The sequence below is a fragment of the Myodes glareolus genome, chromosome 22 (genome assembly GCF_982192425.1).
Source record: "Myodes glareolus chromosome 22, mMyoGla1.1, whole genome shotgun sequence".
In the NCBI taxonomy this organism is placed as follows: Eukaryota; Metazoa; Chordata; class Mammalia; order Rodentia; family Cricetidae; genus Myodes; species Myodes glareolus.
Window position 1 is genome coordinate 34,920,150 of NC_142047.1, and position 19,116 is coordinate 34,939,265.

A 19,116-nucleotide genomic window follows, 5' to 3' on the forward strand; every position below is an offset into this window, starting at 1 on the left:
GCGCGCCGGGCAGAGCCGGGCCAGGCAGCGAGCGCGGCGGCGAGGCCGAGGCCGAGGCCCGGGCCGGGCGTCCCTGCGTCCCCGCGCCCGTCCGAACGCCCAGCGGGCGCCCGCGCACTTTTTGTTGTTGCCGGCTCGGGCCGCGCCGGCAAATATGGCCGTCCGTCACCCTGCCGCCGCCGCAGTAGATCACCCATCCATCGGGCGCGCGGCGCAGGGGCGGCCGCAAACTTTGAGCCCAGCCGGTGCTGGGCCCGGCCCGGACCGCCAGTCATTATCTTTAAACCTTCTTTTTCCATTTTTGGTGGAGTAGTTTCTTCCACTACTTTACTTAAGTTGCCTCCAAATGCTGAAAAGATAAAAAATAAAAATAATTCTTTTAAATTATGACAGTATATATTCATATGCATGTACATGTATACCATTTAAAGTATATTTTCGCATCCTCTGCTTTTTTTTACTTCAGTTAACTGATATTTATCTGGACTTATAAAAATGTGATTATTCACTTTCAACATCATTCCTGTCATATAGAGTTTAGAAAATTAAGTCAATTAAGCATCTGTCAAAGAATATTTTGTTACTAGTCCACAATGTTTCATTTCCAAGGATAAAAAGAAAACAAGTTTCCAAAATACTCTTCAACACTAAGAAAAATGTTTTTCATAAAGATAGTTTCCCTATTTCCCTCCTGCTTGACTCTCACTATGGTTAAGGGAAAGGCCAGCATCAGCAAGCTAGTGACAATGAGAATTGTCCTCCATCTGTCAAGTCAACTGCATCCCCAGACCGTATCAGATTTCTTCATGAGGACATCCTGAATGAGGGACTTAAATAGATGCGGAGGGAAAGTTATTGCTAAAGGGACCACATTTTCATTTCTACCACCCATACTGCCAATTTAATGTCTATAATCAATGAAAGAGAAGAAAAAACACTGCCTTTCACTCTTTAGATCCTAAACACTTTTCCTAACTCTTCTTTCAACATATCTCCTCTTAGGACAACTCTCTTATGCACCAAGTAAGAATCTTTACCAACTTCGAAACTCGATGAACACTGGCAAGTAAATGACTCATTTAACACTGTCACCTCAGGTACTGAACAGTAGCCAGAAACAGTCATTCCAGATGGGTAAATACACTAAAAGTATCCAATTACCTAAAGAATTACATCTTTCAATTTGATTAGAGACAGCCTGCAAGGACACAAACCTAGCGTCCTTTGCAGTTCTTCAGCTTCACGAACAGGGCCTTCTTCCGGGCACAGGGGAAGTAGCGCTTGCCCCTGAACGTGCCATCTGTGCAGCCTGCACGTTTGTGTTCCTGAAAAAGAAAGGTTTTGGTATGTGTTACACCTGGAAGAGCTATGGAGTTTTCACTTTTTCTGAATTTCTTTTTCAAATCTTTTCTGAACAGAACAGCACCAAGGAAAAGGGACTGACTAACTGGTGCTTTGGCCCTCACCTGGTGGTTTAAGAAAGTAATTCTTTAGCCCTCCGGGAAGTATTTGATGCATTTCCTTTCAAAATACATGCTTAGAACTTCCCTGGTTTACTGAGTTTCCCTGAGCCATTTCAAAAGTATTAAAATCAAGGGGCAGGAGTAGATAAATTAACTAGTTCCTCACCAGCAAGAAGACAAGTGAAAAAAAATTAAAAACTATATTCAGGTAATAGCTAAATTTATTCAAGTTTTCCCTCCTGGTTGTGAAATATCACACAATATGCTTTTTTCAGGCCCAAAAATAAAACCTTCCCCTCCCAAAGACTCCAAACATGATGATTAATTTTAAAGTCAGTCACATGGCTGAACTGACTGCAATGGGAGGAGGCTAAGGAATAAGAAGGAAAGCTGATCACTGGACTTTCTTTGCTGCATTCTGTTTGTGTGTGGAGACTACATGTTCTAGCCTAAAAATCAATCTATTCCTTGATCACAAACAAACATGAGGAATAAGTGGGCGAGAGCCTGAGGAATGGCAAAGGGTGAAGGTAAGCAATACTATAATATTTCCTCTACTACTGGCTTTTTTTTTTTTTGAGAAAAAAATAACTTCCCAAGAAATTATCTAATAGAGGAAAACCTAGTTTTAAAACCTCATGAAGAAAAGTTATAGATTTCAAGCCAAAATAAATTACCAGTTCCAGTCCAGCTAGCACGTCACTGAGCCCAGGCGGCTGGCCAATCCAACGGATAACCCCATAGATTGGGCGATTCTTTTTCACTTCAACCAGTGAGCCCACCTCTAGGCCGTATGCCTTACCAGAAGAGATGGGCAAGGGCGGGCTCTGCTGGACAGGTGTACTGTTCAGCTTGCCCATCACAGACTGCACTGACAATGACAGTGGCTTGTGAGGAATGCTGTCATTAGTATTGGGCGTCTTGGTCAGGAGGAACGGTAGAGAGTGAAATGTTTTCTCGTTGCATAAGGAGTTCATGGAAGGAGATTGTGGTGGAGGTGATGAATGTCCAAAATCTGGAGACAGCTCTGTAAGTGACTTTGCAGGGTCTTCAACAAATATGAAAAATTGTCCTTAATTAGAAAAGGCTGTTCAAGAACATTAAATATAACGGCATCTCTAAAAACAATACAAAGTTCTAGTGTATCTGATCACATGATCCCTTTGCAAGTCTGCTTCAAAGCACTGTAAAACTTCTATCTTAACACTCTGGGGGCTGGAGAGATGGCTCAGAGTTTAAGAGCATTGCCTGCTCTTCCAAAGGTCCTGAGTTCAATTCCCAGCAACCACATGCTGGCTAACAATCATCTGTAATGGGGTCTGGTGCCCTCTTCTGGCCTGCAGGCCTACACACAGACAGAATACTGAATACATAATAAATAAATCTTTCAAATAAAAAAATACATTTAAAACACTCTGACTACAACTTCAAACAGGCAAGGAGCTATATCTATTTTATTCTTTGTCATTGTAGCCTGAGAATGTCTCAATAACTATTTGCTGAACAGATGAAGGAAATAAATACATGAAAGGAGAATGATATCTAAGAAACAAGAAAAGGTAGGATGTTTGAAAGAAAGATAGGCAAGTCTTTAAATGAGTCACTTCATTTCTAGAAACAGTTGATCCTAAGCAGATGTATTAAGAGATAAGAACAGACAGCTGGGCGTAGTGGTGTACACTTTTAATCTCAACACTCAGGAACCAGAGGCAGGTGAGTCTCTGTGAGTTCGAGGCCAGTCTGGTCAACAGAGCAAGTTATAAGACATCCAGGACTATTATACAGAGAAACCCTGTCTCGGGTATAAAAACAAAGCAAAACAAAACCCAGACTACTAACATATTTCAAATGTATCCGCAACCCTAATAACAGTGTAGTTCAAACTATGTTTAATATTTTAGTTCAGCAATATTGTCATATTAGCAATGATCTCTTCACTGTTTCCAAAATTAACATATATTGATGAAAAAGTCATTTCCCCTTACATATTAAACAGAGGATATCATTATAAAGAGGACTAAAATTATAGATTACCTTCATCAATGTACCATTGATTTTTGGATTTGGATTGTTGTTGTGAGTCAACAGATAATCCATTTAAGGTATAAAATAATTCAGAATTGCTTTTACTTCCAGAGTCTGAGGTAGATCCTATGGAACAAGAAAAGTTTTTGTTTTTTTTTTAAAAAAAGCCAATATGTTACAAAAAGAAATTTTACAAATAAATTAACATGTGTATGGTATAACAACTGCTCACACAACTAATATACATATACATAGTATTGTATTGTCTTCGGCTTTAAAAGTTTGGTAATTAGTCAACACAGAAGAGAGTAGGAGTTATAAAATTAATATAAAAATTAGCCATTGATATTAAAGCTCTAAGAAACCATTCTGGTGGTCAGTGATGACACAAACCTTTAATCCCAGCACTTAGTAGAGGCAGGCAGATCTGAGTTTGAGGCCATCCTGGTCTATTGAGCAAGTTCAGGACACTACAGACTATCTAAAGAAACCTGGATTCAAAAAAAAATCATTCCATGTAGTCTATTTTTCAATGTCACCTTTATTTCAATTTGATGAAATTACTGGCTCACAAATTTAACCTCTATCATTCATACCATATAACAGTGGTTTTCCACCTTCCTAATTCTGCCACCCTTTAACATAATACCTCATGCTGTGGCAAACCCCAACCAGAAAATTATTTTCGTTGTTACTTCACAACTGCAATTTTGTCACTGTTATGAATTGTAATATAAATATCTTTGTTTTCCAATGGTCTTAAACGATCCCAATAAAAGGATCATTCAAACCCCAAAAGGGTCACGACTCACAGGATGAAACCCCATTGCAGTCAACAAAAGAACATCCAGCAGTGTTGTAAAACCTAGACATACACAAAGTTCTTTCACCAAGGTTTGTGAAGTGCATTCTATGATGGTCACATGATGAGGGATTCCCCTCTGCATGCTGTGAATACCATGAGTTAATAAAGAAATTGGCTTGGCCTGATAGAGTAGAATAGAACTAGGTGGGGAAAACTAAACTGAATGTTGGGAGAAAGAAGCACAGAGTCAGTGAGAAGCCATGTAGCCCCACTGGAGACACCGGAACATTACCCAGTAAGCCACAGCCTCATGGCAATACATAGATTAATGGAGATGGGTTAATTTAAGATGAGTTAGCCAGAAATATGCTTACGCTATTGGCCAAACAGTATTGCAAATAATATGGTTTCTGTGTGATTATTTTGGGGCTGAGCAGCTGGGAACAAACAAGAGGTCTCATACAATAGTCACAAAAAAAAAAACTGCTGAATGATGCACTTCTCAGAACTCATCCCATTAATAAGTGACTCATGATTATAATTCCCCTTCATAAACTTCAAATGTGATAATACAAATTGATGAACAAATTAAGTTAAAAAACATTCAGGTTTAGGGTGGGTATGTGGCTCAGTAGCAGAGTCCTATATTAGTTTGTGTAAGATGCTAGATTTGATGCAAGAACCCCAAAATAAATAAATAAATAAATAAATAAAATAAAAAATAAAAAAGTAATTTCAGTGTCTGGAACAATACCTGAGTAATAAAGTACTTGCCTAGCTTATAAGGTTTTGTTGACTTTGATCCCCAACAATACAAAAGAAATTATTTTTTTTTAGATTTACAATATAAACATCTTAGAATTTTATTAACACAATTTCTTGTTCTTTGCAGTTTACCCTGTGCCCTCGGTAGGGATGTGGTGGAATATTCGGCCTGTTCCTGTCAATGGCCTGACAATGCAGCTCACGACCCACATGACCAGTGGTACGTTCCTCCTTTCAGGAGAAGGCCATGATCAGCTCAAGCACCAAGACTATGAAGCCCAATGACAAGAAGACATATGACTTTGAGTCTAGCATCTCTCATGCACTGCTCAAGCTAGAGATGAACACAGATCTCAAGGCACAGATTGGAAACTCAGTATCACCCACCACAGCCAAGGAAACTGAAGCTGGTAATGGTCAGAAAGCAATCCTTATTTTAGCACCAGTTTCTCAGCAGAAATCTTTCCAGAAAATCCAAGTCTGGCTGGTTCATGAATTAGAGAAAAAGTTTAGTGGCAAGCATGCAGTCTTCACTGCTCGAGGAAGATTCTGCCCAAGCCAACTCAGAAAAAATGTACAAAAAAATAAGCAAAAAAGCACCCAAAAGCAGCACCCTGGCATCTGTACATGACGCCATCCTTGGGGACTTGTTCTTCCCAAGTGAAACTGTGGATAGTCCGTGTGAATGGATGGCAGTCAGCTCCTAAAGGTTCATTTAGACAAAGCTCAGCAGAACAAGCAGAACACAGGTCGAAACATTTTCTGGTATGTATTAGAAGCCCACGGGCAAGGATGTTAATCTGGAATTCCCAGAGTTTCAGTCATAAAGAAAATAAGTGAATTAAGTGTCATTCATAGTCAAAAAAAAGTAATAAAAGTTCTATTTTTTCCATGTCTGAAAAAACAAAACACCATAATTTCTCACAAATTATATTTATTGCAGAACAAATTATACTAGAGATTAATTATGTGGGTCTTGATAACTAGATGTAATACAAGGTGAATTTCAAAACGCTAAGTAAAACTTATTTCTCTTCCAGAAACTTCCCCATGATACCAGTAGAGAACATGTAATTCTCATTCTGTTAGCTTCCACATACCTCATAGGTTTATAGCTGCAGTCCTTAACCTGTAGGACTGTAGGTAGCGACACCTTTGGGGGTCACATGTCAGACATCCTGCATATCAGATATTTATATTACGATCATAACAGTAGCAAAATACAGTTATGAAATAGCAACAATGTTTGGGGATCAACACAACATGAGGAACTGTATTAAAGGGTCACAACATTAGGAAAGTTGAGAACCATTGGTTTATAGGGTGACTGATAAATAAGGAGAAATTATACCTGCATCACAAACAGTTACAGACACTTCCCTGCCTCTGTATTAACTACAAGGACACTTCATAGTGATCAGTAGGAATTCGACAGCTCACAGTGAAGCCAATGGTTTTTTAATGTAAAGCAAAAAGCTCTGTACCCCATAACTTAACTCATACTTTATGTGGGACACCTGTAGCCAGCTACTCAGAAAGCTGATCACCAGAGTCCAGAAGTTTAAAGTCAGCACAGGAAACTTAGCAAGGCGCTCAACCACAAACAAGAAATCTATAGCTTTTTTATATCTGAGAGTAGTGATCTTATGGTATCTTTTCTGTGTGTGTGACATGTGGGTTTGTCTGCAGGTGTGTGTGCGTGTGTGCGTGTGTGTGTGTGTGTGTGTGTGTGTGTTAGTCCTCAAGAGCCATCTTGTTGACTTTTGTTTTCTTTTGAAGAGGTTCTCCATTAGCCTGAAATTTGCCAATTAAGATAGGCATGCTGACCAGCTAGTAATAGCTAGCAAGTCTCAGGACTTTCCATGTCTCCATGTCCCTAGTATCAGATCCAAAGAAAACTCTATTTCCTCCAACCCCAAAGGACTATAGGAGGATTGCTGGTGGTTAGACAAAAAGCATTCCTTAGGAATCTGTGAAGTCAATTCCTCTCTACCAAAAGGAGTCATTTCCCTAACCACTGGCAGAAGAGACATGATTATCTGTAGCATCTATTAGCATTAGCAAAGTACATTCTGGCCTCCAGGCCCCACCAATATCACAAGTACCTGTTACACATTTCACAGCCCATCCTAGCTTTTCTCACCTCTTCCCTACCTTAAATTCCCTTCACCTCATGGGCTTCCCTACCCTCAGTTACCCATTTGTTCTCCATATAAAGGCAAGACTTCCCCCTGCCCCACTATTCTCACTTCTCTTGCAGATAGTCCTGGTCATGTCCAATCCTCCCTCCCTGCCTCCCTCCCCCTCCTTCCCTCCCTCTCTCTAGGGTTTTTCCATTGTAACTTGCTCTGTCAACCAGACTGGCCTCGAACACAGAGATCCACCTACCTTTGCCTCCTTAGTGCTGGGACTGAAGGCATGTAACACTGCAGGCTGTTCTGTCTCTCTGTTATCCAAATAAAAATCTCCCTCCACAACTCCTAGGCTGGCCATTTCGGTGGTTTCTTTACTACATCCTCACTTAAAATCACGTACATAAAATTTTAGTTTACATAAAGTGTAGGAACAAATTATATGTATGTATGTATGTATATATAGCTTATATAGCTTATTTAACATCTTGGAGAATCAGATTATCATGTAGACTACCAAGAATGTCCTCCATACCTGTAACCTTTGGTTTATTAAGACTAGATGAAACTTTGTCACCAACACCTCTTGATATAAAGGCAAGTTTGGGAGGCCTTCTTTCCGGTGTCATGCTCTCTGAAACAGTAAACATACTTTTTAAATATATATGGAAGAAAAATAGTTTAGCATAAAAAAGAAATCTTTTCTAACAAAAAAAGCACAATCATTATAGTCTTACAGATTCTCTTTAAAGACTCCACAACAGAAAAGTAATTTCTCAGGTGAAAAAAACATCAACACTGTACTTAAAAATGTAATTTCTGTAAGAAAATATAATCATCAGTTATCAAAATGCTTTAATTTTTGAAAAGTTATTCGGATGCAGTCAATTTTATTTGAAGTTTTAAAAAGCTTTAAAGAAAACCTTATTCATAATTTTTGTTACATTTTCCAGATCAGCATGCCCAGCACAACCCTACACATTACAGTGTTTTACACTCAAGCATTTATGGAGGGTGCCAAGATAAACATGGACAATTTATTTGCTGTAAGAACTGGAGCCTTTACATGCCCACGTGCCTGGATAACCTCTAAACAATGTGATGCACTAAACTGACTTGATAAAACTTTCTCAGCCACCCAAGTAAGTATGCTGGATCAGTGTATTTCACACAACACAGCTTGATAAAAACCTGGGTAGGAGACAAATCAGAGTTAGGAATGCACTCAGTACTAAGTATGTGTCCACCTTTAAACACATCATACACCAAGAATAACACAGATAAGTATACAAACAAATGCAAACAGGAAAAGCAGAGAATTACACACCAATCAATGATGCAGAAAGCCAGAGATACAGAACTAAATTTTTTGAAGAAAGCATTCCAAGTTTCACGTCAAAGCACAGGTAACAAAAAATTCTGGCAAACTTCTTTTAAATTCAAAGATTTTCCTAAAGAGGAAAGGGTCCCACTAAATGACTTCCTTTTCAAATTTCTGTGAATGTGCACATACAGTGTAGTCTGAGTTGTTGTTGATAGTTGCATTATACTCTTAACTTTCACAACGACAGACACAGCTCAATGTATACTTTTAATGCATTACTCAAAGAAACGCATACTTTAGGAGTGTCACAAATTGGCATACTTCATCACAACTTTACAAACCTGGATGTGCTGTCACAGCAGCGTTAATGCTTTGGACCATCAGGAACAGCAGTGCACAGAGGGACACTTTTATAGCAGGGTGAAGCAAAGGTTTCCAGATACCAACAGTGAGAAATAGTTCACTGGGGAGAATTCTTCCCAGATCTCACCAACTGTTCAGCTGCTCCAAAAACAATCTTTCCTATGTGCTAGAAATGTTAATTCTGTCCCACAAATGGATGTAATTGGGCAAGAAAAAATAAAGAAACTAAGGAACTAAAGGAGACACTGTCACGTTTTTTCCCCTCAAGAAAAGAATGTTAATGATACAAAATATAGATGAAGGCTTATTCAAATATACCAAATTAATTTTCATTTAAATAATTTTACTTTTTCAAAGTCTATTTGCAAGTTTTATTTTGTTGGCAAATACGTGTAATTTATGTGTATAAAAGCAGTATCATTCCTAATGATCTACTATTCAAGGTTTATGAGTATCAATAGCTATGAAAGAGAAAAAGCATTCTCTTCCTTTCTTACCACTGCTCTAACCCAGCAATAATATCAACAACAAGCAGGAATCTTGAAGATCTTGACAAGGGACTCCCAAGTCATGAAACTCAAGTTTTGTTTTGTTTTGTTTTTTGTTATTTTAATTCTATACCACTGTTGAAATAGAAGATAATTAAAATATTTTTAAGGTGGGTACTGCTAAAAAATATCCTTGTAAGGTTACAGCCCAATTCCAAAAGAGTTTCACTTTTCTTCTTTCTATTTATTATGTGCTACTGCAGAATCTAAGACAATTTACAATTCAAGCAAATTTTAGAGTTGGAATATAAACATATATTAGTCATATGCATACATATATAAAGAAAGAAAGCTGTAAATTTGGGGGAGGGAACACATCAATCTTTAATTTACACTGAAAACGCGACCAACTTTGCATCTCTGAGCTCCACAGCTCAGGAATCTTCTTCCTTCTTTTTTTTAAATATTTTATTTATTTATTATGTATACAGTATTCTGTCTGTGTGTCTGCCTGCAGGCCAGAAAAGGGCATCAGATCTCATTTCAGATGGTTGTGAGCCACCATATGGTTGTTGGGAATTGAACTCAGGACCTTTGGAGGAGTAGGCAGTGCTCTGAACCTTGAACCATCTCTCCAGCCCCTCTTCTTCCTTCTTGAATGGTTTTACTAACAATGATTTTCCCAATCCCACAACATACTTCATTCAACTATAATATGTAAAACACAAAACAATGCAATTAAGATAGCTAAAAATTGATAATTATATTCACACAAAAATGTCGCAAGTTTTAAGCTTTCAAAAGCACCACTGGACAGTTCCCTGAAAAAAAATCCTTAAAAAAATGCTTAAACATACTTGTTTACTAATTAAAGTGGAATTTGTGGGATGGTGCGGGAGAATTATCTGTATTTTGTCAATCATATTTTAATAAAACGCTGATTGGCCAGGCAGGCAGCATAGGTGGGAAAGCCAGACAGGAAGTAGGGGTGGAGCAAAGAGACTGGGAGTATTCTGGAAGCAGAAGCTCTCTCTCAGCCATTCCTGTACAGACCACCGAAGAGGCAGCATGTAACTTGCCCAGCAGAGAAAGGTACGGAGCCATTATGGCTAACATAGATGAGAATAATGGGTTAATATAAGTTATAAGAGTTAACAAGAAGCCTGACCTAATGGGCCAATCAGTTTATAATCTTATGGAGTCTTTTGTGTGATTTTCTTTGGGGCCTGCCTGCTGTGGGGTACTGGGCGGGACAGATACCCCAACAAGCCGGCCCTCATGTTACATATGGCGCCCAATGTGGGACAACTGTATCCACATAAAGCCTGAGACAGCTTAAAAAGTAATTCTAAAACAAAATAACAATATTACGTGGTTTCTTGATAGCAACAGTTTCTCGGGTCTGCTCTGCTTGCTAGAGGCAAGCAAGTGCTCTCACCTAAGAGAGGCTTCCTGACTCAGCTTTAGCTGCAAAACTTTGCAGCTCTTTTAAATTGTCCTGCCACAAAACACTTAACTAGTATTGATAAAAAGCTAAACACATGCTTTTCGGTTGTCAGTCGTAGCAAAAAAAAAAGCTGCGCTGTTTTAAAGTGCTGATTTTCTGGGCTGTCCTACCAGGACAAACTCTGACTCTTTCAGGCAGGCAGTCCAACTGAGTGTGGTCTGTGAGCAAAATGCTACAATTTGCTTGCTGACAAGGACCTTAAAATGCCATAAAATTATGACAATAAACACAGCTCTGACTGGTATCTCAGCCATGAGACTGGAGAGCTAAAAAATAAGATGGATCTAGCCATCAAAGCCACTGCTCTCCAAATTGCTTAGTAAATTAAAGACTCATGTGGTCAAAAAAAAATAAACAGTAAAGAGAGATTCAAAGAGGAAGAAAACCTCTAAATGGTTTACAGTGTGTATATGCAGGCTGAAAGTTAACATTCTTAAAGTTAAAAGGAAAGAAAGAGAGTAGTTGGGTGTGGTGGTACACACCTTTAATCCCAATGCCTGGGAGGCAGAGGCATATTGACCTCTGTGACTTCAAGGGGTAGAGGTAGATTGACCTCTGTGACCTCAAGGTGTGGTAGTACACGCCTTTAATCCCAATGCCTGGGAGGCAGAGACAGATCTCTGTGACCTCAAGGTGTGGTAGCACACACCTTTAATCCCAGTGCTGGGGAGGCTGAGATGGTGGGGATCTCAAAGTTCAAGGACAGCCTGGTCTACAGAGTTATTCCAGGACAAAGATATACAGAGAACCAGTCTCAAAAAGTAAAAGTAAAAATAAAAGACATAGAGGTTAAAATAAAGATGAAAAATAAACAGAGAATCTTGACACTGTATGCTATTATTCTCTCTTTGAATTGTTTGAATGCTGAGGAAGGAGCAACAGCTGCTAAAAGACTTTTGTTTATAAATGCTGCTGAACTAACCCAAGATAGGTATTTTGAAAATACCTTGGCTTCAAAACTGAAGTCAAAAGGTATGTTACTTTGGAGAAGAGATTTTGCTTTTGTTTCCACAGAAAATGAGAGGTTGTGGATTCATTTTGAGTTAAGAAAAATCCAGTATGATCAAGGAAGGCCACCTGAAAAATCTCCGACAGGAATAGATGGCCCAGATGTCTGAGTTCTACATCCAGAACAGATTCAAGACTGCTGCCTGAGATGATCAAGATTCACAGGATACTCCAGTCAGGACTTGATTATAACTCTAAATTTTCTTTAGGTCCCCATAAGATCATCAGCGCCCCCAACCAGCAGGAAGTAGCCTGGAATACTACGCCCACATTCCCAACAAATGGATTATGGGTATTTTCCTTTGTTTTTTTTTTTTTTTAAAAAAGAGGGAAATGGTGCGGGAGAATTATCTGTATTTTGTCAATCATATTTTAATAAAACGCTGATTGGCCAGGCAGGCAGCATAGGTAGGAAAGCCAGACAGGAAGTAGGGGTGGAGCAAAGAGACTGGGAGTATTCTGGAAGCAGAAGCTCTCTCTCAGCCATTCCTGTACAGACCACCGAAGAGGCAGCATGTAACTTGCCCAGCAGAGAAAGGTACGGAGCCATTATGGCTAACATAGATGAGAATAATGGGGTAACATAAGTTATAAGAGTTAACAAGAAGCCTGACCTAATGGGCCAATCAGTTTATAACCTGATGGAGTCCTGTGCGTGATTTTCTTTGGGGCCTGCCTGCTGTGGGGTACTGGGCGGGACAGATACCCCAACAAGCCGGCCCTCATGTTACAGTGGGAAATTGTGAAATCAGTGAGATATGACTTAGAGAAGCAGTATTACCCTGAATTGGCTCCTGTGAAAAATTTATAAATAAAAAAAAGAATTACAAGGGCTTCTTCCCAGCCATTCAGCAAGTTGGCATTATAAAATCAGCATAACTCTCCAACTTTTAGAACAGGCCCTCTTAATTCAGCTCCAAATAATTTCTTGTGTGTGCTGCTCAAATGTCTCCTGCAGGGGTCTGTGGGAGCACACGAATGTGACAGGGCAGCACCCCATCTTCTTTACCTCTTGTTTGACCATTCTCCAGCCTCATCACCATCTTACTGACCACAGATTCTGTCCGTTTACTATCTAAATAATTCTGTTCATTTACTATCTATCTCAACTTATTAAATGAAAGTTCTACATAGGTATTACTTTTTTTTTAAATTTTTTTAGTTAATTTATCACTCTGTGTGTGTGTGTGTGTGTGTGTGTGTGTGCACCCATGTTCCATAGCATGAATGTATAGATCAGATGACAATCTGCAGGAGTCATTCTCTCCTTCTACCATGTGAGTTCCAGGAATCAGTCTTGAGGGTAAGTGCCCTTACCCACTGAGTCATCTTGCTAGCCCTAATCATCACTTTTGTTCAGTGCTGAGACTGGAACTTACAGCTTCACTCAAGTATTCTAACCATGGAGCTACAGTCTCAACCCCAAGAATGCCTATGTGCTTTGCCTCCTAAATATCCACATCTAAAGAAGTCTATGTGAGGGCTGTCTACTATCTGAATGAATGGTGTTTTTACACTGCTGTATTTTAAACAATAAGCACTCATTGTAACATTAAAAAAAACATTTTAATTCACAAACAACCCAAACTGTGCTGTCTATAAAACATGGATGAAAAAGTAAACACAACTAAATAAAATAAGGACACATATGTTTTCCCTGAATATAAATCATTTGTTTCCAAAAAGTAAGAAAAAGAATTAGGAGTGGGAGACCCAAGGGGAGTTGGGGGGTATTATAATCAAAATGTATTATATGCATGCATAGAAATTCTCAATAACAAATATATCTTAAGAGAAATCAAAAGTAAAGTATGTCAGATTTTTTCAGAGCAGAACTGAAGTAAAGCTGTCATATGAACCTCATGCCTCTTGCTACAAAACTAAAAGCTGCATGGGAAGCATGTTCAAACTGTAGAACAATTAATTTATGACTTGATACCAACAGGTAGACAGGAAGGGCAGAATGCAGGTTAGGAGCCTTCAGTTTCCGTTTCTATGAAATAAGAAATTCAGGGACTAAAATAAGCTCTCTGAACAGAAGCAGAGGGGAGGCAACCAGGGCCGGCGGGTGGGGAGAACAAGAGGAGAGAAGGGAGGGAAAACTCAGATCAGGATGTAAAATAAATGAAAAAATAATTAAAAACAACAAAAGGAACTTCAGCCATCATTTAATAAGAATCCTGAATCCTCTGTGGAGTTTAGATGAGATAACCAATTTTTTTAAAAGCTTCTAGCTTCATCGCTTACTCCAAGAGACAACATTTTTTGTATTTTTGAACCCTCCAATTGCAAGACAGGATTTCTTTCTTTATTAGAATGTCTTGGAGAAGACAATGTAAGAGATAATGTATAAACTTCACTATACTTACATACTTTTTAGAAATAACCTTTATTGCCTTGGTTCGGGAGAAAAGAAAGAATAGTCTATTAATGACAATTCTACAATATAAAGCCAACTTCAAAAGATCCATCTTTAGTATAAATTTGCATTCTCATAACAAAATACATGAGAAACTATCTTCTGAGTACATAAAGGAGACATACCTAGAATGATATCATTGATGTGCAGAAGAATTGTAGTTTCAACATTCGCAAAACTACAAAGTTGTACTCCATCAAACCTTCCATCCCAGTTGCCAATAGGGTTATCCTTGAAATGCCAAAAAAGTAAACCTTTATACCTTTGTCAATAAAATATAAATATGAACACTAACATTTCATACAAAAGTATTACCTAAAATATCTTTCATAGAGAAATGTTAACTATTTTTCCCAAAAGAAAGGCTGTATTAGAAATATCTGCTAAAGTAACAACGTTTTACAATAAAAGTAGTAACAATCAACTTACAGCAAACACACAAAATAATGAATCAAAAAGCGTTTTTCATACTTTAGTCTGCAGTAATAACACCAGGTGAGGTTTAAAGAGACATTGTCTGCAAAAGAAAATTTACTAGGAATGCATTATCTTACCCAGAAACTTACCCTTAAAGTTAATCACACATTTGCACCCCCTGGGCACTGTGCTCACTGTATTGCTATTTGTCTTTCTATAAACAGAACAGCAGTTACTTCAGAATTCTCTTGTGGGTATACAAGATTTTCCTCAAAAAATCGGAATTTTCTAAGTTATTCTCTACTGTGTCACCAGCCACAGGAGTTATTAGTGAGGCACAACCAGCCACAGGAGTTACTAGTGAGGAACAAGCAGCCACAGGAGTTACTAGTGAGGCACAAGCAGCTGGCTGGAAAACAACTGCTCTGAGAACCAGTGTGGAATGTTAGCGTGTCCCTGCAAACAGACAGGCATGAGTAAAGTTGGGCTTGACGAACTTTCTTATCAAGAAGTCTAATGGGAGTGTTTGGAACTGACGCTCGCATAAATCAAACGGAGGGACAGAACTGGTGTGGAATTGGCAGGCAAGTCTCAAGACAGCCTGCCTGGGCTAAATAAGATGACCCCCTAGGTCACCATTAAGAAGGGAGAGGATCCAAACAGTTCATGTAACATCTAAAGCCTGGGCCAAGAAACCTATAGCAAGGGGAGACTAAGTCCAAAGAATAACGGCCTTCTTTCTCCAACATTCTCTCTACCCGGTCTACAACTCCTCTGAAACACTAAACTCACATTTAAAGAGTTCTTGTTCTTAATTATTAACAATTCTGAGAGACCCACGGGTCTTCCTCTGGCTCTAATTTCACAAAGTGAGAGTCTGGCAAATTCTTATTTTGTACCTAACTAATGAGCCATCTTACACAATTTCTAAGTACAAGGTAATAGAAACACACTGGAACATTCATACCCAACCATCTCTGTAGAGCATTTATGAATAAATAAAAATGATTATTAAAAATATTGACTGTGTGAGTCTGCTGCTCATATCCTCTCCTAATACACCCTGGTAAGAACAATTATGAAGGAATCTCCTTTATCCATAATGAACTTTTGCCTGTACTTTCAGTCAATGATAAAAATGTTCTCGATTCTTCTCATTCTCTTAAGGCCACGTTAATTCACTATGTGCACTGGAATCATCCATTGTTAGCAAGCGTGATTATTCAGTAATAAAATAAGTGACACAAACACAAGGGACACCATATGACCTCACTTCTGAGGTCCTACAGCAGGCAAACACCCCGTCTGTAGTTACCAGGCATGGGCAAACTGGGCAAAATTTATTTAATAGAAACAGAGCACAGCACAGGATGATGAAAAACTTCTGTAGACAGACAGTGGAGAGGCCATGATAAGAACAAACCAAATGATCTGAACTGTGAGGGTAACGATGGTTACGCTGGAACCTTTCTTATACACAGTTTGCCACAATAAGAAAACAGTTTTTAGACAGTGAAAATCCTGTGGGAATACTCTGTCAACTCAAAAAGCACTATGGTTCTTTTCCTGTGTATTTTCTATTAATAACTTTATACACTCATTATTATTAGTTAAACTTTACAAATATACAGAAAAGTATCAAAAGTATTTTTAAATTAAAGAAAAATACAGTATCATACAATGTATTTGGACTTGGTTAGTCAGAGAAATGTCAGTTTGCTTTATTGTTTTGGTTTGGTTTTTGTTTTTGTCTACTGGTCAGTTAAAATAAGGAGAATTTAAAGACTGAGAGTATTATCCCAGTTTATTAAAACACGAAAAAATGTAGTAAACGTATTGTTTCTGCTCAAATTCCTACTGTAATGTTCCTGTACCAAAGATAAACTGGAATATCTTCTTTAAAATACTGTAAATTAGTCCATTTTAAGAATACAAAGTGTTTAATTTATACCTAAATTGATAATAAAATTAATATATATATATATATATTCACAATAATAAAACTCAAAAAATCCTTACCATGTCCACACCAACAAAATATCCTAGACTCTCTATTCCTGGCAAAACATCACAGAATATTACTCTTCCAGATTCCACACTTCCCCCAACTTCCAGTGAAACTCGTGACTTTATTTCTAAAGGGGGAGGTTCAGTCTGCATTTTATCCCCCGGAGCTGCAGAATCACTTTCCAATTTGGTGTCATCATCTTCTATGGGCTCCAGCTTGTCCGATGCCACAAACACGCCACAGTCTTCATCACACTGAAAAAGCTGTTTCCCTTGATATACCCCATCAGTGAAACCTTGGCCACGACCTTTTTCCTAGTTTTCAACATTTTTTTAAAAAGAGATATAAAAAAGATTATCCATTAAAGGGATTTCAGGAAATTACTTTGGAGAAACTATAAATTACATCCATAATATGAAATATGACTAGCAGCTGCTGTTGGGTTTAGGGTGTTTAAAGAATAAAGAAGCTGTATCTGATGATGAAACTAACTCATAATTTCAGATCATAATTCTTTTGAGAAAGAGTGAGGATTAAATTTACAACATAGTTCTACCATGACTTTTGTTATGAACAGACATTCAGCTTTAACCAAACAGCAGCATCAGCTCCATCCATTTACTGAGAACAAACTGTAACCATCTACAGCCATCCACCGTACAACTACTAAAAGTCATGTGTGCTCTAAGCACTTCACAGATGAGGAACAAACAGATTAGGAGAACTTGATGTAGGTTCGTTAAGTACCCTGGCAACCCTGCTAGTACATAACATAACTGACAGTCGAAGCCTAATTATCTCACTGCTTAAAAAGCCAAATCAATAAGCAAGCAAAGCACGACCTCTCTCTACTCGTGAGAGTGTCCAAATGTGAACCAACAGTCAGTTCGGAATATAGAATTCTTAGATATGTTGCCAAGGCAAATAAGTTCCAAGGCAGTTTGTACATTCCAGGGATAAGTATGAGCAAACTGACATTGCTGAAACACAATTCAAAATCTTACCTCTAAACTGTTATACTTAGTAGCATACACTAAGAACTGGGAATCCTGTAGGTACTATCACAAGATAGTTCACAATTTTTTAAGTGTTTATAATTACAATTGGTAGGTTAACTTTTAATATAGGTAACTTAAAAACTTCTAAGATATGAAGTCCAGAATAATGACTTGTAAATTTCTACTGTAAGAGATAAGTTTTTAAATTTTTCAAGGATTGTTTTTACATCCTCTCAATTTTGGGGCTGAACTATATAGCTCAGTGGCAGAGGGCCCTGAGGTCCATCCTGAGAATTGTACTAAAAACAAACAGAAAACATAAATCTTATAAAGGGGAAAATATGTGCTCTTGGTCTCTCGTTCACGCGCGCGCTCGCTTTCTCATGTGCTCTCTCCCTCTCTCCCTCTCTCTCTCTCAAATGTCCTATCAAACTTACCAGCAATTCTACTCCAAAGAAAATCCCCGAAACTGTCCTCTCCGCTAATAAAGGTCCTCTGAAGCGTACAACTCCTGGAAATTTCTCTTCCCCAGATCGCAGCTGTACCTTCACAGGGCTGCCTACGTCTACCTGGAGGCCTTGACTTAATCGAATTCTGTTTCTAAATAGGCTGAGCCTCTCCTCACAGTTGGTAATTGCCAACAGTAACTCTGTAAATTTCTCATTGATTTCTACAACATCCTTTTCATCAACAAAGAGAACTGTGTGTGGTTGCTCTAAGATTTGTAATCCAATCTGACTTTTCTTGCCTTTTGCAGAAGGAACTCTTGAATGCCCCACAGAACGGTCTTGGATGCACTGTCCTATACTTCCTTTGGGTACTTTTAGGAGTTTCTGTGTCTGTTTGTCTGTTACACCGCATTCTTGAAGAAGCAGTTAAAAAATCCGTTCTTCCCAGGAAGGTGAAGTAACCTTCTCTTGGCTCCATAGGCCTGAACTCATTGTGACAGGAACTTCAGAACATCAACTCACAAAAAGGAGCCACTAGCAAATCTGTCATAAAATCCCCAAAAATGAAGTTACTGGAAGTCCCAAAGCAAGCTGTTAACAACCTGGTGTCCATGCTGTAAAAAGACAGCAATTCAAAGTGCCTGGCAAACAAGCAAAACAAACTTTAGACTCTATTCAATACAACCTTAAAATAAAACTAAAGATTTTTTTAAAATCTCATTTGACTATATAAATATCTCAATGAGCTAAAAGACCCATATGACTTGTGTCCACTGTAACTGCATTTTTAAAGAACTCCAGCAACAAAGCATCCATAGAAACAATAACGACTTTTCCAAAATTCCAAAATTAGAATCTAACAAAAACTTTAAGATTATCCTAATATACAAACCCTGAGACTTTTTCTAAACTTTACAAAGTAGCATTTCTGTCTAACTTGAATGA

At 38.4% G+C, this 19,116-nt stretch overlaps 1 protein-coding gene and 2 pseudogenes across 1 annotated transcript; 1 reads left to right on the plus strand and 2 right to left on the minus strand.

Moving 5' to 3' along the window:
- Positions 1-1,170: 1,170 nt before the first annotated feature.
- Positions 1,171-17,591, minus strand: LOC148118516 (ubiquitin carboxyl-terminal hydrolase CYLD-like). The gene is made up of 7 exons (XM_087900220.1): positions 17,567-17,591; positions 16,736-17,038; positions 14,425-14,530; positions 7,726-7,824; positions 3,498-3,614; positions 2,141-2,511; positions 1,171-1,325 (listed from the first exon to the last, which is right to left on the minus strand). The coding sequence occupies exons 2-7, from the start codon at positions 16,874-16,876 to the stop codon at positions 1,215-1,217; spliced, it is 945 nt and encodes a 314-aa protein (XP_087756346.1). The 5' UTR covers positions 16,877-17,038; positions 17,567-17,591; the 3' UTR covers positions 1,171-1,214.
- LOC148118517 (small ribosomal subunit protein eS7 pseudogene) lies at positions 5,273-5,857 on the plus strand (annotated as a pseudogene).
- Positions 17,592-17,955: 364 nt separating the features above from the next.
- On the minus strand, positions 17,956-18,683 carry LOC148118518 (ubiquitin carboxyl-terminal hydrolase CYLD-like; annotated as a pseudogene).
- Between the last annotated feature and the right edge of the window lie 433 nt (positions 18,684-19,116).